General features: G+C 38.5%; 1 protein-coding gene across 4 annotated transcripts; it reads right to left on the bottom strand.

Annotated features, from left to right (window-relative positions):
- Positions 1–51: 51 nt before the first annotated feature.
- On the bottom strand, positions 52–19,894 carry LOC119725726 (profilin-like). 4 transcript variants are annotated; one of them, XM_038197271.1, is made up of 4 exons: positions 19,391–19,838; positions 14,099–14,289; positions 12,596–12,748; positions 11,063–12,067 (listed from the first exon to the last, which is right to left on the bottom strand). In XM_038197271.1, exons 3-4 carry the CDS (start codon positions 12,734–12,736, stop codon positions 11,645–11,647), a joined length of 564 nt encoding a protein of 187 aa, XP_038053199.1. In that variant the 5' UTR covers positions 12,737–12,748; positions 14,099–14,289; positions 19,391–19,838; the 3' UTR covers positions 11,063–11,644. The 4 variants fall into 4 exon arrangements, with proteins under 4 accessions (XP_038053201.1, XP_038053202.1, XP_038053199.1 ...); XM_038197273.1 differs by lacking the exons at positions 11,063–12,067; positions 12,596–12,748; positions 14,099–14,289 and adding exons at positions 52–1,552; positions 2,485–2,590 and having other exon boundaries at positions 19,391–19,894; XM_038197274.1 differs by lacking the exons at positions 11,063–12,067; positions 12,596–12,748; positions 14,099–14,289; positions 19,391–19,838 and adding exons at positions 52–1,552; positions 2,485–2,590; positions 3,152–3,403.
- Positions 19,895–20,556: the final 662 nt, after the last annotated feature.

Raw genomic sequence — 20,556 nt, 5'->3', positions numbered from 1 at the left:
TCTCTTGACATGAAAACAGCTTAATGAAGTCACAAAGAAAATATAACAAAATGCAGTTGCTATTTTCTTTATCATTATACCATATTTGGTACATGTACCATTATGTGATTAAAAGAAGTACATAGATATATTACCAAGCACAGTTGGGAGGGAAAAAAGCAATTTAAGTTAAGATCAAGACAGTATAATTGTGAGTATTTATGACATAATATATGATAACAACCAGTGTTTCTAAATTCTTCCCAAAAATTATCAAGTGAATCAAGTTTTCCTAGATGTTTGTCAGAAATCTCACCATATTTTAAAGGTAACACATAAATGCAATAAGGATAGTAGGCCTACTTATGTCACAATTAAGAAGTTTGTGAGTTTTAAAAATCGAGATATGATATCTTTAATTGGGAAGTAAGTGAAGAAATACCAATGCATGCTTAAAGCAACATAACCGTCTCGTTGTATATAGAAGAAATGTTACATGAATTGATGAATATAATGATAAACGATAATCATACCATTAGGGAGACGTTCCCATAGACTTGTCACAAATAATAATCCGACTTTTGTGACCCCTTACTTCAATTATACTTATATCCTTCCCCCACAAATTTTCGTATTTTTGCTAATCGGACAATGAGCAATTGATCTAGCCTATTTGCGCCAGCAAAATGTTGCCTTTATAGGAGCTGAGGTATAGGGAGACATTGAAATGTCTCCCTAATTTCAAATGTCTCCCGAATGTATAACATCTGAGCATAAGCGTCTCCCTATTGGTTCAATTTTGTGGTTGTTATAACACCAATAATGACATACAATAAGTATTATTATCGTATAATGTGCACAACATTTTTCAAACTTTCATGACCCCTGAACTAAATTTTGTGAATACATATAATTGTTTTGGACCACAATTAAGCAACGATCAAGCCTATTTCCTACATCAGATGTTTGCTTCTAAATAGAACTTGAGACCTTTAATAGTGAGACATTGAAATGTCTCACTAAGGTCGACTGTCTCCCTAAGTTCAAATAAACGATAACGTGTCTCCATAATGATACCTTTAGGAAAATAACACTATTGATAGTAGCCATGTGACTTTTTTCAATGGGTGATCAAAAAAAATCTTCCATTTTACAGGCCTTGGGATTTCATAGCTTCCACAACTTGGCCCAGGACTATGTTAACTTGAACCATTGTGAAAAATGAGCTCGAGGAAGTATGAACAACAACGATAGCCGCATTGCTCGGCTCACCAATGACCCCACCACCCCCTGGTCCAATCTTCAGCCCCTTAAAGATACCATCTTCGTCTACCCCCAAGAAGATGTATTTCTGACCTTCCACAAACAAACCCTCAGTCTCGATACTGGACCAGCTGTTATCTCTTAAAGCTTCAGCTATCTCCAGCCGCTCTTCCACAGTCATATGCAGAGCGTGAGGATGGTCGGAGCTTGATAGCAAGCTGCCGCCATCTCTGGGGATGATGCAGGCTCTGTCAATGTTACCCGCTCCGTCGGTGATGAGTTGGTCGATAAAGCCATCATAACCGGTGGTCTGTGAAAGAACAAAAGGGGTGACAATCGTTATTATGAAGAAAAAAACTTATGAAAGTGACAGTTTATCAAAGCTCTATACATTGCTGTTCATATACCTTGAGTTCACATTCCCGTTACATTATAGTTGTGAGAGAAAGTTGACTTTGGCGCGAAATATTACGATGTAAGGATGCGCAGTGAAGCCTTCTAAAATGTGCCCAAACATTATGTTTTCCGACAAACGTAGTTTGATATATCGGGGTTTGTCAAGTAATTCGCAATTGCTTTAGGTTTCATTCCCTCTGTGTGTTGCTTTGCCATTTTACCCTCTGTTTTAAAGTTTGACTTATTTACGATTAGCAAGCTTTCAGTTTTTGTCCGTTCGTTGTTTTCGCTTTTCTCTAATCAATAGTTATTCTTTGTACATGTTAGCGTTTCTGTTTAGAATGCTTTGTTGTTTACGGCATCTTCGCCTGAAGCCTCGGCTTCTTGAATGTGCCTTCAATACCCCATTTGACACTCATTGCTCAGTTACATTATTTAATCGTGTGATTTCCTTTTTCTTTATATGATTGATATTATTGGCATTTATACATACAGAGTTGGAAATAAATGTGAAATAAATGAATTCTGAAATATTAATTTCGGAATTTCTGAGATTTGGCTAAAGTGCGCTATATCAGGGTACATCCGGCCGATTGTTTGCCCAATTTTCGGACGCCACCGTATGTTTAAAATAAATTTCGGTCTGAATTCATAACTCAAACTGTTGACAAGACCAAAGCGAACATTATTATCGTACCAATCTTATGACACCGAACGAATTTGAAGTTCGTCAAAAAAGAGTTTTGGCAGCATTGCATAAGGAAAATCGGGGCAAAAAGTGCGTCACGTTGGGAGACTCCACTGTACTACTTCAAAAAATATTTGTATTCAAGTTATGTATCTTACCTTCTTGGAAAGACTGTCGACTTCTCTTTGGATACCTCTGACCGGCACACCGACAACCAGCAACATAAGAAAAACTGCTCCGAATACCTTCATGATGCCAGGGAAGCTGTAAATAAATGAAACGAAGAAATGATTTTCAAGGACGCAGTTCAATGATTAACGAGTCTTTATCTCTAATTATTTTTGTTGAAAATTCCCCCAAAAAATCCGCATTAAACACAATCACCAAGTTTATATTTTGCGGTTATTATATAGCGATAGAATTTGTTCCCGTCCACATTTATTTTTCCTTTACTTTTCTATTTAGCAAAAACATCTCTCATGTATATAGCGAAGTTTTTAAGATAAAGAAAAGCGGGTGTTATTTTTACAATTTTTTTTAATGTCATTATTCATTATTCTATTCATCACGAGTTGCTCTATTCTTCCTTGATAAAAGGCCGTTTTTCTGTTGTGGCTCTGTTCCCAGTCATCGTGGTCCGTCTTTGTTGACGTATGTTTACTTATTCAAACATCGTAGTTCTATTGAGCAAAAACCGTTATGCATACAATACACAAAATGCAAAAAGTGAAATTCGACGTTTGAAAACGAATCAAGACAAAATCCTTAAAAAGTTTCCGTCCTTTCAGACATGCATCAGTTCATATTGTTGTAAGCATTACGTACCTTATTTGCGTTGAACTAATGAACGTCTGTGTAATAGTTGTGGCAAGTTGATTCGATGAATTGGTGAGCGCAAAGATTACTTGCTTCTCCAATGCTGGCGGTGTTCAACTGCCTTTGAATTCTAACGCACCATTTATAAACAATAGAAAAGACTTGTAGTACTGTTGTTTCTCAGCGAGTCACTGGCAAAATGTCGGTAGGTGGTCCAAATTGTCAGGAATATCATATTCCTTTGTTCTCATCAGCTAAAACTATGTAATTTGATCGATCGTGATAACTTCTGTTGATTATATTAACAGTTGAGAAACCATGGAAGTCTCAAGTGACATAATTACTTATTCAGCAGACTATTAAGTGGAGCAGGTGAACCTGCCCCAGACAGTCTCATGTAAAACTTGTCTCGTGTTTCATGGTGATGTATTCATTTAACAACAAAAAGGATGCTCCAAATACATGTCAATAATAGAACCAAATTTCAAGACAAATTCTTTTAGAACTTAAAGCAGGACTGTTCTTATCAGAACAAAAAAACTACTTAGCGAAAGTTGATAATAAGCAGGACAAGTTCTTTTCAGAACTAAATATCTTCTAAGCAGTAGTTATTACCACATGGTGTTACCGCAAACCGAAACGATACCGATACTCCACCATGCAAAGCCTCAAATCTTATATCAGAACCAAATTTCTTCAAAAATAAAACCAATTTTCAGGATCGGAACAAAAGATCCTCTCACTTTGAAACCATTACAGGTGCTTTTGATTCTGTGGTGACCTGAATGGCATTAGTTAACTGTATGTAATCCAGGACATTTTAGGCGAACGCGTCTGCTGGAATTGTCAACAGGATGGAACGGGCAATAACGACTGCATGTAGAACTAAACAAAACGGCCACGAAGTAAACTTTTCTAAATAGGGACATCGGCCCATTTGGTGTAACTTTCTAGTCTTCTAAAATGTATGCAAACTATTTCACATTCCTTTTTGGTTAATTTTATGGAATTAGGAAAAGTTTACTCTTTACACATAAAAAGTCCATGTTTTTCCGGACAACTGAGGTCGCTATTACTGTGATGTCATTTCAGGAAGAAACTGTTCAGTTTAAGGGTGACCTTTTCAAAACATTTGCTTATTAAAAATGAGCAAATCACCAAAGAAAAGAAAATGTCCGACAGAAAATGCAAAAATCTGGCAACTTTTGGTTTTAAAATAGACGTAGCTTTGAGGTTGTTGCCGGAAATGACATATGACACCTTTGCTCATGAATATGGACATTCGCATTAGCATAAAAATAGGCACCAAATTCCCAATGCAATGGCGAAACGAACATTGAAAAAAGGGGTTAAATTGAACACAAAAGTGCATGTCCAAAGATTGCATTTAAAACAGTTACATTGCATGGGCCCTTCAAATAGTCCTTTATCTGTTAAAAATGCCTTTAAATTGAATATCCGACCGAATTATGGGAACAGGTATAAACCGAGAGAAACTGCATCAAACGCGTACTATGGTCCCCGGCGATAACAGTTAAAGGGTGGATAAGTTGTTGTTCTACTTGGGAGGTTAAAAAGATGTGACTCTTTTTTAGTTTGATTAAACATTGGCAAAACAATTATGTGATAAGCAACACCTTAGTATTGTAAAGAAGTATAGTTGGGTTAGTTTCAGTTGTCTACGTGACAGATGGCGGAAATTCACACTGCTCCGGCTCCACAAACAAAAGTGACACTCAAATTAAACTATAAAGTTGAAGTATAATTCTACGATGCATAGTATATTCAATTACATACAAAGATAATGTAATGTTACAGATATGTAAGTAGATGGATATACCAGAAAGATCGTCTCTACTTTCTAGCCTCTTTGTGGTTTTGTTTCAGCTGAACAGATGTACCAGACATTGATCGCTCCACCTACTACGTAACGTGAGGAGTGTAGCAATTGAAATTACATTCCATTGAGAGGCTGTCAACATACTGGGTCGCTGTCCGTAAAACTACAGAGGAGTTATATAAAATATTGTAATACAAAGAAGTAGCACTATGATAAATAGGCCTACCCACTTGTCACGAGTTTTCACAGGAACGAGTGCTCCTGTAGGACAAAAAAACTTGTCACGGATATGCGTCTATTATTAGATCCACCAAGCTCCGCCCCATGGTGTTCTAACCATTGATCTCCATATACACAGACTGGATAGGACATCGCGCCGTGTTTGTGCACGAATGCGCGGCCGAACGATGGCGGCGCGTTTACTGTCAGACGGGTAAACGCGCATTGTGCTTTCACTTTGTTTACTTTGGAAAATGGATTGTTTAGTGAAATTTTTCTTACAGGAGGGAGTTCAAGCGCTCCTCCAAAACAATCTTAAAAAAAAACCCTGAACGATGAAGAGTTACCCTCCAAACAGCTTTTCCACACTTTCTTGATATACACTTTCTTATTATGCATTTTCGAAATTCAAGAACCCCCCATTTCCTTTTCCCTTATTTTTTTTAAATCCCTTCTCCTCCCAAAAATGATTGTAAGTAAATTGCCATTTCATTTTTGGCACATTGGTCATTAGAGCACACTGAATTACTCCATCAACGAAATGAATAATTGTATTAATAATATGCTGAAATGACATCATATTTTTTAACTGAACACTCACACGAGAAATTGTATGGAGATTCATTCAAATGATTGATATATTTATTAAAAAACCTGAACATGAACCAATTACAATCTAAAAGGTAAAAAAAACTTTAATTTTACAAAGTAATCAGTAAAAACTTCTTCCCGTCCCTAGATTGATCAGGGAATGACATCGTTTACCTCTTTGTGATATTGTGTGAAAGGAGATGAATCACAAACCAAAATAGTACTATACTAATTTTGTCAAAGAATAATTCAAGCTACGCACGGTCTTGCAATTAAATGTTAAGCTATACTTCTGAAAATAAATATAATTACTTGTAAGTGTAATGGGAATCGTTTTTGTGAGCGAATATGACGGTGTTTATGGCTATAGCTAGTAATCTTATATAACGGCGTACACAGCATAATTTCAAACCGTAAAAGTACTCATTGCTTTCTTCACCATACAAACTGTCAATAATGTGACAGTCATCTTGGGAGCTTATAAAAATACTTGCGTTGAACTCCACAACTTCTTTCCAAAACCAAAACCAATCAATGTTAACAGTTCCACATCGTAAAAATTGATTAAGTCAAACGCTCAGATGCCTATCACATCGCATGTTCCATTCAGTGGATGATACAGTCGATTCCATCCCTCCGTGAAGTTCTCCATTTTCGTCCGGCTCGGTCCTGCAGCTGGTGGTTTTTGCTATATGGCTTTGCTGAAGTTCTTTGTTTGATATGAAGGTCAATCGGCCAGTTGTGCAGTAAGTTAGCATAAACCATCTCCTCAGTTTCTCTTTATAAAGAAAAGAATAGAAACATTTCGGTAGGCGTTAAGCCAAGGCAGACATAATTCAATCAGATTTTGCATATAAAAGTTATTCGAATAAACTATCTTAAACAAGTCAACTTTTGTTCATTGCCATTGCCGGGTCAATCATACATGCACGTTTAGGCCTATGTCTTTTAAAGAAAAATGATGCCGACCACTGAGCACCGTGGCCTAGATCGCATGGAATTTGAACAGAATATCTCGCTAGCTACCACACAGGCCCGTCCCCTCAAACTCAGAGCGACATAATTTGCTTTGTCATTCCCATGTTCATATTCCTCCATGCCATGTTGACTTGTATAGGCCTCGTTAAAAAAACAACTTACTTGCGAATAATTGTCCTATTCTTCAACGCTCCTTACTTGCCGACTCCAACAATCCAATGCTGCGCACACCTTGATTATACTCCTCGTCGATTTTGATCAATTTAGATCTCTGTTTCTTTTATTCTTTCAAAAATGACAAAGAAACCGAAGAAAACCCAACTTCTTTTTTTAATCCTCCGTTCGAAAGTGTACACAACTCGAATGCGAAATTGTGTTCTTTACCCTTTTCAAAAAACGCGCGCGCGGACGCACGTTCGTACGCGATGTCCTATCCAGTCTGTGTATATGGAGATCAATGGTTCTAACCAATCAATTTATGTCCGACATGCGCATGCACAAAGATCCGACGCTAGCATGCACGCGCGTATGACGCGCGTGGCTGGATCCTGCAGTGTAGCGCGTGCGTAGTGGGCGGGGCTTACTAGATCGGACTCGGAGATATATCAACCTCGTCCCCAGTGTGTCGGGCGCCCACCACTACCTGCTCTCTCACCCTGGTATTGGATCATTATTTTGCATGTGCAAGATTTTTGAACACGTATGCAAATGAGGAGTAGTCTGGTGCCTGCACGTGCGTTACATTATAGCGTTTGTTTTTGTATGCGGTGTCTGGGTAAAAACAGCATCAATTCGTACCAGTCGCGCCGTGAGTCATGAAAGCACGATTTTTTAAAGTTAAAATGTTACACCTGGCCCGCCAATATGCAGTATTACATTTCATATTAATATGAGCAAACTTGAAAGGAAAGGAGTATTTTTGAGAAGGCGTGGACGTTATGATTACAATGATCGTGAAAACACGTAATGCACGTGGGAAATAACAACATCAACTACAGAATATAAATCCCTTATAGCAAATTGCGGTATCGAATCAGGATACAGGAAGAAAGTTTCATATCCAGGGCTTACTATTGGAAACAAGGTTGGAAATAAAGTAAGCACTGGGGACGAGGTTGGAGAGATATTTTATTCATTGTTATATAGGGGTGCACGCCTGTAAATAGGCCAAAAATCTGTCCGCCAAGCTCATGAATAAAAGTTATACCCTCAAAATATTCTATATTAGAGAGTTCTGAGAACCATGGAATTGGGGAATTGAAGACATGTGGCACTGAACCTTTGGCCTGGACTTGGAGCTTCCAATTCTGAGCATTTTGGATGCAATCGGACCCGAAAGTGGCGCTATTTAGCCATGTTGTGGAGGGATTCTTTTTCAAAATGGCTACTTTTCCAGTTTGGGAAACATCATTCGTTTTAGGGGTGTTCTTCTTTGGGTGAGAATATCTCTAAAAGTCAATGGTCAACCCACCCAAAATTGAAAAGAAAATGAAAGATGACATGTTGATCATCATTTTTCTGTGCAGCTTGAATACCTGTGAGAGTTCTGAGTATTTTTAAATGAATTTTGAAGTATGGGCATTTAGCACTAGTGTCTATGGGAATTTTATTGCAGGCGCGCACCCATAGGACTCTGTGTACAAGTACCCCCTCAACGGTTACAAAGAGAAAGTTAAGGAGACATCTAAAATGGACTATGGAATGCATTGCCGACAATTATTAACACCCTATAGGGTGTACACTTTTTACGCAAGCACTGAGCAGAGCCGATATTTTACTTAAACAAGAAAAGCTAGTAAAGAATAGAACAAGGCTCGGAGATTAATTAAAACTGGATATATCCAAAGGCTTCCACCGAAAATCATTTTAATCATTCATCTACAATAAAGAAACAACTTGCCAGGCTACCTTGCCACACGCGGTTGGCAGGGTCATGTGGTCAAAGAAAGGTCGACCGTCCCATTATTTTGGTTGTACACGCCAGGGGTGGTCATCAGCACATTCAAAAATATATATATTTATATAAACATAGTGCCCGAAAACGTGCTGACTCGACTTGAGTGCAATGGTAGCATCTTGCAAGTGAGATGGTGGGGGTTTGGCTGTGTACACGGACAGAAAAGCATTTACATATATTATATATGTGGATGACGTCATTACCACGCAAACCAAGAAGAGGGTACTTTATTTCATTGGCTGCATGCAACTGCTTACATGAGCTGGTGCCCATCTTCCAAATGGGGGCGCTCTTCAAAACTTACCATTATTATGTTTACTATATTATTATATGGACAATTTCACGGCGCATTGTAATGGTTGTTGATCGGGTTTTCTTTGGTGGGATTGATGTCAGAAGAACTCTATAAACACTTCAAATCATTGCTGACAAAAAAAATTGTCAACAAAACTCCGCCAGGGGGGCAAAGTTCCCCCCTCCCCCCCCCCCCCCCCCGGATACGCCACTGCCTGAGAGTCGTTCACCATGGATTGTAAATAATCATCAAACACCTAAATAAAATATAAACCCAAGTTTATGTCAATTAGATAGGTCCATGATAATGATTTTTTTAGGAAGACATTTTGTTCAACTTTATTTTGGTTCAATTTGTGAACCCGAAATGTGCTCATTGAAAACATTATGTGAGATGAGAGGGGTTGCTCATTGGCTTACTGCTTTACTTGTACAACAACGAATCACCAAAGAAAAGGAAGTTGAGACAGCCAAAATATCCAAGATGAAGCAACTTTTTGAGCTGAAATAACTGTAACATTGAGGTTTATGCCCTGAATGACATCACAGTTTTGCTCATGAATATGGAAACCATTACATTGAACACTAAGACGGCATCAAAATACCCTTGAAAATGGCAAAATGAAAATTGGAAATAAGGTTGACACACAAGGATGTATTTTCAAGGATTGCATTACAAGAGTTACATTACGTGGGTCCTTCATTCACTCTAGTCTCCCGTTAGGTTCGTATATTGATGGGTTTTTATTTGTATTCTGCCTGGGTTGAAAAAAAGGCTCTCCAGTCGACAAAACTTGACATCATTTACACCACATCTTTGGAAATGAGAATTAAGTCTGTCCAGGCATGCGCTCTAGTAATCTGTGAATTTGGAAACCGCGATTAACTGTCATTGCCACGCGTCAAATACAACCTAATATCAATTATTCGCTTATCGCACGATCAACCCATCTTGTGCTGTACACAAAGAGTCTATAGCAATCGCCATATTATTTTTTTGTTCAAGTCCGAGTCTGTTTAGTTCTCAGGAAAGATGAAACTCCCGTTGCCCGACATGTTACTTTATTAAGTAATCAAGTGTGCTTCTTCTCTATAATACATTGTAATAATATACTGCTACAATATAAACTATTGAAAGAGGAAAAATATAGAAATGCATTGAAGGGGATTTTTTAGTCTTCAATGGATTCCAGGTAGTCAGCCATAACTCCCACAGCTTTGCTTGGCAATCCGCTCTCTGGGCCCATATCCTATAGACGGTTTGTGAAAAAAATCTCAAATGATAATCTAAAGCCGATCGTGGAATGCTCATTGTCCGCTAAACCTGGGAAGTGTACACTTTACCCTTAACGTGTTTAAAACACGGTCACGTTGTTATTGTCGACGACCGGACCATAGACCTATAGTCACCCTGTTGATAGACATAGCGGAACATAGGGCCTAACAGCCGCCATCACTTAGGTAAAACCTTGGTAGAAAGTAGAAACCCGTAGTCACGTCATACATCAAGTTGAAAATGAGCGGACATATCAGATTGCCGATCTGCTCTCGATGATACAAGCCATGAAACAATAATAATAATTGTGCTTATATAGCGCTTTCCATCATGTCAACGATCTCAAAGCGCTTTACCCCTTTCATCAGGCCATGGGACCCCGCGGCAGCCAATATCAGTAAGCAATCGGTCCTCTACCCTCACAGGTACCGATTTATACTCCTAGCTAGTGGAGAGAGGCAATTGTAGTTAAGTGCCTTAATACCCAAGGGCACAGACACCATGTTCCCGATACGGTTCCGAATCCACGTGAGTCAACCACCGTAACCACTGGACCATGGCGTTCTATATGATACCAATGTAGTCTTAGGAAATCAAACCATCCCCCAAAAATGCATCCAATCTACCGAGCGATATCACCTGTTCAAATTAACTTCTCTGTGACTTTCGGTAAAATGTTTCAAAGAACACCCGCCACATTGTTAGCAGCCAATGTATTTTGGCTTAAATTCAGTAATAAGTCATGACGCTCTTTAAGCAAAGTCATTGGGGAAATTATCATAATTTTTGTCACCGATTTATTTTCACATCGCCAAATTACAACGAAACGTTTGTTAGGCCAATGCATCTGTATTTTTCGTAGAATCATTCAATTCTATGATTAATGATCATGACAAATTATTACGAGCTACAGTTTTCTTTGCACAGTTTTCTCTTCTTTTCTGATTGCAATTTTATATTAAAAACAAAAAAATTCTGAAAACAAGAATGTATCTCCATTTACTACACGTTACTAGACTAGTTACTAGACTAATTCCAAGACTTACTTTATCCATAACTTAAGCAGAAATCAACCACAGTAACATTTTAATCACCAATAACAGCTAGTAATAATGCAACTCAGATAAAAAAAAAGAATTATACACCGACTTAGCTTGTAACTATCTTTTTCGCCTGTTTAAACATAAAATCTGAGGTAAATTATGGAACACTTCTCAACGGCTACCAAACACAATATCGGTTCTAACTATAAGTATTATGTCACGGACCCACATGTCTTTTAACCCACTAATAAACATTTTAATTATATTATATAACGTTTGGAAACGTTTAAACAAATCAAAACGTTTACATTCCAAGGGATTCCAAATATTCAGCAATAATACCCACAGCCTTGTTGGCATTCCCCTGCTGCATGCCCTCTGGGCAGTGAGCGATGACGATGGCTGTTTTGGAGGTCTGAAGACTGAGGGCGCCATGCCCTTTCAACTTGGCATACACTTTTTTCGCATCTTCCTCTCGAAGGAAGCGATAGTTAGTTCCTTCAGCCGAGATCCCGTCGTTCATAAACGGACTGAAATTTTTGCTTTTGAAAGCAGAGGCGATGTGGGTTCTCTCCGTCTGAGTCAACTTCAAGGCGTTGGGGTGATTATCGGTCGTCCATTTGGCACCACCGTCTAGACCAATGATGCACGCTTTGTCAACGTTGGGGGTACCACCCTCATCCTTAGACTGGGCGATCAGATTATCGATGTACGCATCCCACGATGGCTTCGAAAAAGAACAACAAAAAAACTTGCTTTATCTCATACCCGAGGCAACCAAGTTCATTTTGTACTTTTACATTTAAACCGAAATTTCTTTTGCGTTCAACTCGTGAACTACTCGTGAACACTCATCTTTGTAAAAACCTTCAATCGTGCACCCGCTATTGTCCCTGGGTTTTTTATTATTATTTTTTCATGAACACACATCAGAAGTGGACCTTCGGTCAATCGTGGACCCTATTGTCCTCTTTATTGTTCAAGGTCCACGATTTCAATTGTACTTTTCCTCTACATCTCCCATAAAGTTTGCACACGAAAACCCCCGAGGACTTGGCTCGGGTCCACGTTATTGCAAATCCCCGTCCTCGATCGCAAAGGATAGCAAGTTCACCCTTTACGTTTTGTACGGTACAGCGGTAATATTCCATTAGGATATCAGTAAAATACAAGGAAAGGGACTGGGTTGTGGTAGCGTACTGCTCGAACTAAGTGGGCCCGAGGTTGGATTAAATTTAGAAAGATTCCAACTTACATTTTGGCGGGTGTCTTCGTCGCGTTGAGCTTCGAATCGATCAAGAACACGCTTCATGACGTCATCCATAGATGGAAACTGCCCGCTCACCAAGACATTGATGAAAAAGGAAAACAGGAGCAAAAACTTCAGACCAAACATCTTGTCACTTATCTAGAAGGAAATCAAATAAATAAATAAATAATTAGTTTCATGCTATCGGACAATTTATTCAAATACAAGTAATATCAAATACACCAAATGCAACCTTATATATTTATCGAAATCGATATTTTATGAGTGCAGGCCATTTAATATTTTAGTAATGAAATTTTATTCAACCTTTTACTATTACAATAAAGGTTCGTCTCGCACGAACCCAGAAAACTTTATGAAATTGTAGAGAATTTTTACAATGGGTGAACAATATATCACTTCACTGAGCACATCAAGAAAATTACAAACAATATAACCATATGAAACTTTAATCTGATCGATTATCCCGACAACGACGAATAAAATTAGGAGTAAACTTAAACGGATAGAAATGAAATCGCATGGTTTGTTTCTAGTATAATCAAGCTTATGTGCAACAATTTTCAGACATTGATTTTAGCAAAAGTTTGACATGAAGATATACATACAATTATCATCAGCGAGGTTCAGACTCAGGATAACCGTACGAGGCCTGGATTATCCAAGAGGCACATTAGGTACTGTACCTGCAGCCTACGAAATATGTGGGGCCTACATACAAATTGAGGGCCTTTGAAAAATACCACAGTTGTGGCAGGATTTTTTAGTGTATACCAGCTTGGACTAGCACGCTTAATACAGCTTAGCATCAACATGAAATCAGTGTTGGCACCAAAAGCGAAGTAGGACTTATAAGGGAACATTGGTATATAGAGCCTACGGAACACTGGCACCTATTGCCTGCCCTGGTTTCTGGAAAAATAACTCACTAAATACCTGTCGTATACTGGATTGAATTCTCGCTCAGTGATTGTTCATTATTAATAACACAAGTCTGCAGGTAACTTAGACAAACAATTGTTGTCTTAGCCGTAATTAATTGTTGTTCTCAGGTACTGTGACTTCATTTAGGAAGGGTTTTTTTCCTCAATATTTTTTTTTATTAACAACACACACATTTCAGGAACAATAACTTATTAAATATCTGTCGTACTGCTTTGAAATTTCGCTTTGTGATTGGTAATGATTAGTAACACATGCCTACGAAGTATTAAGACAAACAATTGTTGTCGTCCTTGTAAATGTAGTTTTGTCCTGACGGATATCGACTTATAATAGCAGGTTTAATTTTATCTCCGTAATGACAAAAGTAATTACACTCATTTCTTACTGCACGAATTACGTAAACAAGATTTCTGTTGGCTTTTGGTTTAAAACAAAAAAGGCAAAAGCGTCATGCATCATGATAGAAGATGCAGAATTTATTTTCGTAGAGCACCTCTAAAATATTGAACATTAATTGAAACACAGCTCATGAAAACTACGTACCTAGAAACCTCCGCAACCACAGCAAATGTGTAGGCTATAGCGGGCCGTGAAACCAGCAAAGTATGAGGTGCGCTACGGCAGACGATATTAAGTCAACACTTCTGTTGCAGTACGTGTTGGTCCTTCGACGCACAACTATTATATGGCAATACAAACTGCGTTTGAGTGACCTATATGATCACTCCCTGAAACTAATTAAATAAAAGTAAAATTATAATTACTTATTTGGTTGGAAATACACATGTAAGGCCAAAAAAAAAAAATATTCGGTCTCTGGTCAGACCAAAGTTCCGGAATTGACGCGGCCACGCGGCTTTTTTTTTTTTTTTGGCTTTTTTTTTTTCCTTCAAGCTTGGATTGTACAGACAAGGTAGGTACTATTTTGCTTTTTTGGTGTCCTCATGTACATTGGTGTCCTCCATAATTTGTCTTGGTGCTTTGGATCATTTGCCTTGGTGCAATTTCCCATTCATTGGTGCTCTTTGGTAAAAAAAATTGAGGTGAGGAAATAGAGGGCGCTGTTGGAGCTACCGCGGAACATTTTTGATAAAAAAAAGATCGACGCGCATGATTAAAATCGACGCGCGCGCTGACCAGAGACCGACTTATTTTTTTTTTTGGCCTAATAATAATTATTATTGAAAACAATTCCGTAGTTTGCTATAAATTCGTAGATTTTTATGAAATTTTATATAATTGCGATTGATATATTCAGCCCCAAATCTGACGAAGGATTTATGCAGACTGGGTCTAGTCCGATGAATACGAGACAAGACATTATTTTATTCAAGTTCAGTCGCTTGTTTAATCCTTGCTGTTTTAGTCAATTTTGCCGAGTGGATCATCAATCTTAATTTGATCGAGAAATGCTAATATTTCGCTGTAGATAACTCCATCGCAAAAGGCTTTCCAGCTTGATTAATAAGCCACGTACCATTTTTTCTTCACCGAGTTCTGTGTGCTATAAGCAGGTCACAAAGCTACTTTATATTCCTGGAGAAAACATTACAGAACGAATACAATATTTTTCTTTAGATGTTTACCAATACTCATGCGGGCTCAACTGCCAGGAAAAGCGCAATTTAAAGGCTTGTATTGTTAAACCGGGTCACTTAGGGTACTTGCATCGTAACTTTGATATATTTAGGCCTGATATCACACAGAAAGGTATTATAATGTTATTCCAACGCGCGCATCTTTGGTTGGGGTCCTCTAGGCAATAACTTGTAAAAAAAAAAAAAACTAAAACCAATTATAGTAAAAATCAATTATAGCCAAGTGATTTGACCTCAATGAAATAAATGGCGAAACCTTATTATTCATAGAGCTCAAGAGGATCAACCAATTAATTTTGAAGGTTTAATAAACTTTTGGTTAAGTCTACAGGTATAATGAAGCAAAAGTATCCAAAGTACAGTCGTTTATCATGGATGGCCTTCTATACGCCGTTTATCCACCTGTTTGTATATTTGAACTTTTTTAATTATTGATGGCGCCAGAGTTTGTGCTCGTTAAAAAAAAGGGACTTAACAATTAAATAACAGCTTACTAGGCCGGATATCATACGGAAAGGTATTATTATTCCAACGCGCGCATCTTTGGCTGGGGTCCTCTAGGCAATAGCTTGTAAAAAATAATAAACTAAAACCAATTATAGTAAAAATCAATTATAGCCAAGTGATTTGACCTCAATGAAATAAATGGCGAAACCTTATTATTCATAGAGCTCAAGAGGATCAACCAATTAATTTTGAAGGTTTAATAAACTTTTGGTTAAATCTACAGGTATAATGAAGCAAAAGTATCCAAAGTACAGTCGTAATTATCATGGATGGCCTTCGGCCGTTTATCCACCTGCTTTATGACCTTTTTTATTTATTGACGGCGCCAGAGTTTGTGCCCATTAGAAAACAAAAAGGCACTGAATTAAATAACCGTTTACTTAGGGACGTATCAACGGTGGCAATTTGGCATGTATATAAACGTATTAATTGCATGACAATTCCGCTACGGTAGTCTTGAAAGGCACACAGAATCATTTGCATTTATCTCCAAACCCGGCGTTTCATAAATTTCATGAAACGCAAATTAAGACTGAGATATGGCACTCCATATCCAACGCAGAATTTATACAAAGTTGATCCAGTCTGATGAATACCACACGAAGTTCTTATTCAGGTGCAATACCGTGTTTAGTCCACTCGCCTATCAGGTTTTGGAGAGTCGATCAAAAATCTAAAAAAATCGAGGAATGCTACATTCTAAGTATAACCCGTCTGACTCAGCACAAAGAGGTTGATTTCTTAGGGATTTGTAGTCTCTTGCTGTTGGAACAGTCACAGACAATAAAAAAATTCATCTTCCCCGTCATGCCTTTTATACAAGCTAGAAGTCAATAACAGTCACATCATATTTGCAGCAAGCACTCTGACTAGTCAGATTCAGTCGAAATCAGGCAGCGAGTACAGGCACAGCTGGCTTATCTATCATCTAGAGTCAAATCATATCTGTATGAACTTAGCCTATATAAACAGTTACAGCAAATATGACTCGACGTATCCACTGAGATGCCATTTATATTTTTGATTTATCAAGTGTCTACAAAGAAAAGAGTATTCGTAAACAATGCCAACCTCAATTGATCGGACTTACACAGTAGAAGCAGAACTCAGAATGTTGTCAAATTCAGAGACATTCAAGCCCATAACACAATCACATGGCCGCACAAAAGGAAACACATCAACACAAATTAAACACAGCATGTCAAAATGACGTCTTACAGTCATTATGGACTTTCTTCTTCGAAAGTGTAGTTACCGTTGTTAACACCGAAAACACAATTTTCACACACTTATTCGCAAGACGTAATATTATTCAATATTTCGATTTACCAACCTTCGATCTAAGCTCATTTATCACCTATACAGCGAGTTTCAAAACTTACAACGAAATGTCTTGAGGGGGTCAAGCAATCACGTATATATTTCACTAAGTTACCAAGTTTAGCCATTAATATTACAAACCGTGGAACAACTGGTGTTTAACTGGACCATAGCAAAAACGTGAGCGTCATTCGAATTTGTACCGTTAACCTTTGTGAATTTATTCACGATTACATTTCGATAGGTCCCTATAAACAAAATCCTACTGAATACAGCTGACTCAACAACAAACGAACTTGTGTTTAATTACGGGTTTCCAACAAAACGTGAATTGGGCCAAATGTATACCGAAACAACTTGAATTTGCGAGATCATCCAAATCACAGTTTGTTTAATTATCGGCAACAATGACAAATTTAGGCCTACCGAATCTCGATAGAGCAAAACTTGAATTTAATAAGCCCAATCGGTACCGAAGCTGAAAAGAACTGGAAATGTTTTTGGCGAGATCATCCAATTCACGTTTCACTTAATTACCGTGGGCAAAATCTAATTCTACCAAATCTCAATCGAGCAAAACGTGAATTAGGCCAATGTATCAAAACAACTTGAATTCACGAGATCATCCAATTCACGTTTCACTTAATTTCCGTGGGAAAAAAATCTAAATCTACCAAATCTCGATCGAGCAAAACGTGAATAAGGCCAATGTATCGAAACGACTTGAATTTACGAGATCATCCAATTCACGTTTCGCTTCATTACCGAGGGGAAAAAATATATTCACCATAATCTCGATCGAGCAAAACGTGAATTAGGCTCAATGTATCGAAACAATTTGAATTTACGAGATTATCCAATCCAAAGTTACTTAACCTTCAGAACTGATGTTTCACAAAAGAACAAAAACTACCCCCGGAAACTGAAGAGAATTTACAGGACCTTGGGAAGAAATATTTTCCGATGCTCGTTTTGTAGAAACTAAAACTTTTTCGAAGTTCGAAGCAATTCAAATTTTTGTAATTTACCGAACGCAACCGAATTTATTACGAACTATAAGGACATGTATACTGACTCAGATATGTGGATCGAAGCCGACTTTATGGACTAAATCCGAAGATAGGCGTAACGTTTGAGGTGCACCTTTTTTACCGAAAGAAGCCAGGGGCGGCGGAACCGGGGGGGGGGGGCTAGGGGGAAGTTACCCCCCCCCCCGAATTTCCCAAGTGCCCCTTTTGCGGCCATAATGTGCCCCTAAATGGCCATAAATGGGTACACAATGCGCAGTTACCATATAATGCTCGGTTTTGAAGAGCGCCCCTATGTTGGAAGATGGTATCAGCCACCCCCCCCCCCCCCCCACCCGCACTATTTGATTTTATGGAGACCAAGTGTGTGGTGGAAAATACGTGCCGACCTTTCAGCACCGATGTGCCAAAAAAAATTTGTTTTGAAATTTATTTGCGGATTTCGAAATGTACAGCATGAAGCCGATTTCAAGGATTTGAAAAAATTAAACTGAAGACGTGGATTAATTTTACAACTAATTACAGTTATTTACGAATAAAACTCAATGTAGGTCAGTGAACTATACTAAAGCCGATTTCGAAGAGACATCGTAGGAGTGACCTTCTAAACGCCCGTACATCGCACCTGCGCTGCCCGCATTCCGCATGCAAATAAGTGAATACCACGTTACATCGACAATGGAAGACGGCCACGCCTGGCGTGGAGGCACGTGCCATTTTATACAACTTATGTCGTTTGAGAGTTAGCCACGCCCCTTAGACAACCCTATGGCATCTCAGATTTTGCGCATTCCGCGTCCACTTTATCATGTCATAGACCTTTATCATGCTGCCACCATTTCAGTCATGTTCCCTGTATTCAATAGCAGTACTGAATTATATTTGTTCGTGCAAAAAGGGTAACCAGACTATTTGTCCTCCAGCCTTGCTTTGGTTACATTGATTTGAATGGGAAAAAAGTCAAATGGCTGCAACATGATCATGGTCTATTGGGGAATGATTCCAATATCTGGCCATCTTGTCACCCTGTGCACAAACTGTATGAGACTGGTCTGAAAATTTCTGAGTGTTTTCTCAGTAAATACTTCAATATTTCCCCTGCTAACTTTGACTTTGTAGGACATATTATCACTTTCTGATGGCTGATAGGTCACTGAAGGGAAAAATTAGTGATAGCCAGATATGGGAATCATTCCAATGGGCTTCACTCAAAAGTTAAAGGAGGTCGTGGTTACTTTGCAATTCAAGATGTCTATAATGAATACTGGAACACTCAACCAAGCTATCGCACGCCATGAATTACTGGTCAGGTAGTGAGAGTTGGTGCCAAATAAGGTTGCATTTATCAATTCGATATTCAAAATAAAAGTTCACAGACTTACCCCATGACGACCTTTTCAAGCATGATCTTTAAGTTTTAGGAGCCTCCAAATATTCCACAGACAAAATTTAAATCCACAGACCTTCAATTCACTTGTTCACTGTTGCTGTTCGTTTCAAAAGAGTTCAGTAGGCCTTCTGTACAGTTCAGTTTTTACACCGTGTCCATGTCAATACAATCTTGCAAGATGGAGTCCAGCCAGCGATTTTCCTTTGAGCACTGATAATTCCAAGCACACAAAATGCAGTCCACAAATGAAGAACGCGTAAATTCCATGCCACTCGTGGTCAGTCGAGTCTGCGGACCGAGGGCAAATTGGGTATTAATCCGTTGTCCAGAGGAAGTATTTCCGTTGAAAAATCTAAACGTTTTGTGCGAGAGATCGAGGGGCCCACGCCCACCATGTGCATGCTCCGCGTGAATTTCAACATGCCAGTCAACAAATAAGTAAGTCTGGTTCACTGACCTGAGAATTTCCCCGACGCCCAGACGTCTACATTGTAGGTCAGGCAGCCTCCGCGGCTTAAAATAAACATGACGACACTGACGGCCCTTTTATTTTCAAAGCTCGGCTTCTTTCCGAATTCGCTTTATCATTTATAGCTTTTAATGTTCCTATCATTTAAAACTGGAAAAAAACCATATCCTGCTTCATATGTCATACAGTTTGATATTTTTGTAAGAAAACGTTGAGCAGGTTGACCCGTATTCCTAAAGTAAGGGACTAACATATCATTCTAGCAATAGAGACCACGCCGAGTTTTGGAAAACCCCAGTGACCGTCGCCAGATTCAACTACTTTTACGCAGCAAAGCTCGCACTCGAACGATCCTAGTGCATAATTGATGCACAAAATCGTCATTGAATTTTAAATGTCTTGATGCAATTTATATCAACTTAGATTTTAAATTTTCAATAAGCAAGGTGGTTAAATAAAACTATTTTTTTACCCAGAAACACCCAGGCGCTGTCTGAGATTTGCAAGGAAATACAGTCGGCAAACTTCGGTCAGTTTCGGGAAAAGGAGGCATTCCCGTTTCAGACACGTGACTTGTTTGTATTACAATGTATTATTAGCGGCTATTTTGGTCTGGGAACCAGACTACAAATAACGTGGTTTACACAAACCTACTGCTCAACTTGTATTCCTACGCCTACAGCAATTCG

The sequence above is a fragment of the Patiria miniata genome, unplaced genomic scaffold (assembly GCF_015706575.1).
Source record: "Patiria miniata isolate m_02_andy unplaced genomic scaffold, ASM1570657v1 HiC_scaffold_19, whole genome shotgun sequence".
Classification (NCBI taxonomy): domain Eukaryota; kingdom Metazoa; phylum Echinodermata; class Asteroidea; order Valvatida; family Asterinidae; genus Patiria; species Patiria miniata.
Note: the sequence above shows the minus strand (reverse complement) of the source record. Positions and strands in the feature narration are given on the sequence as shown.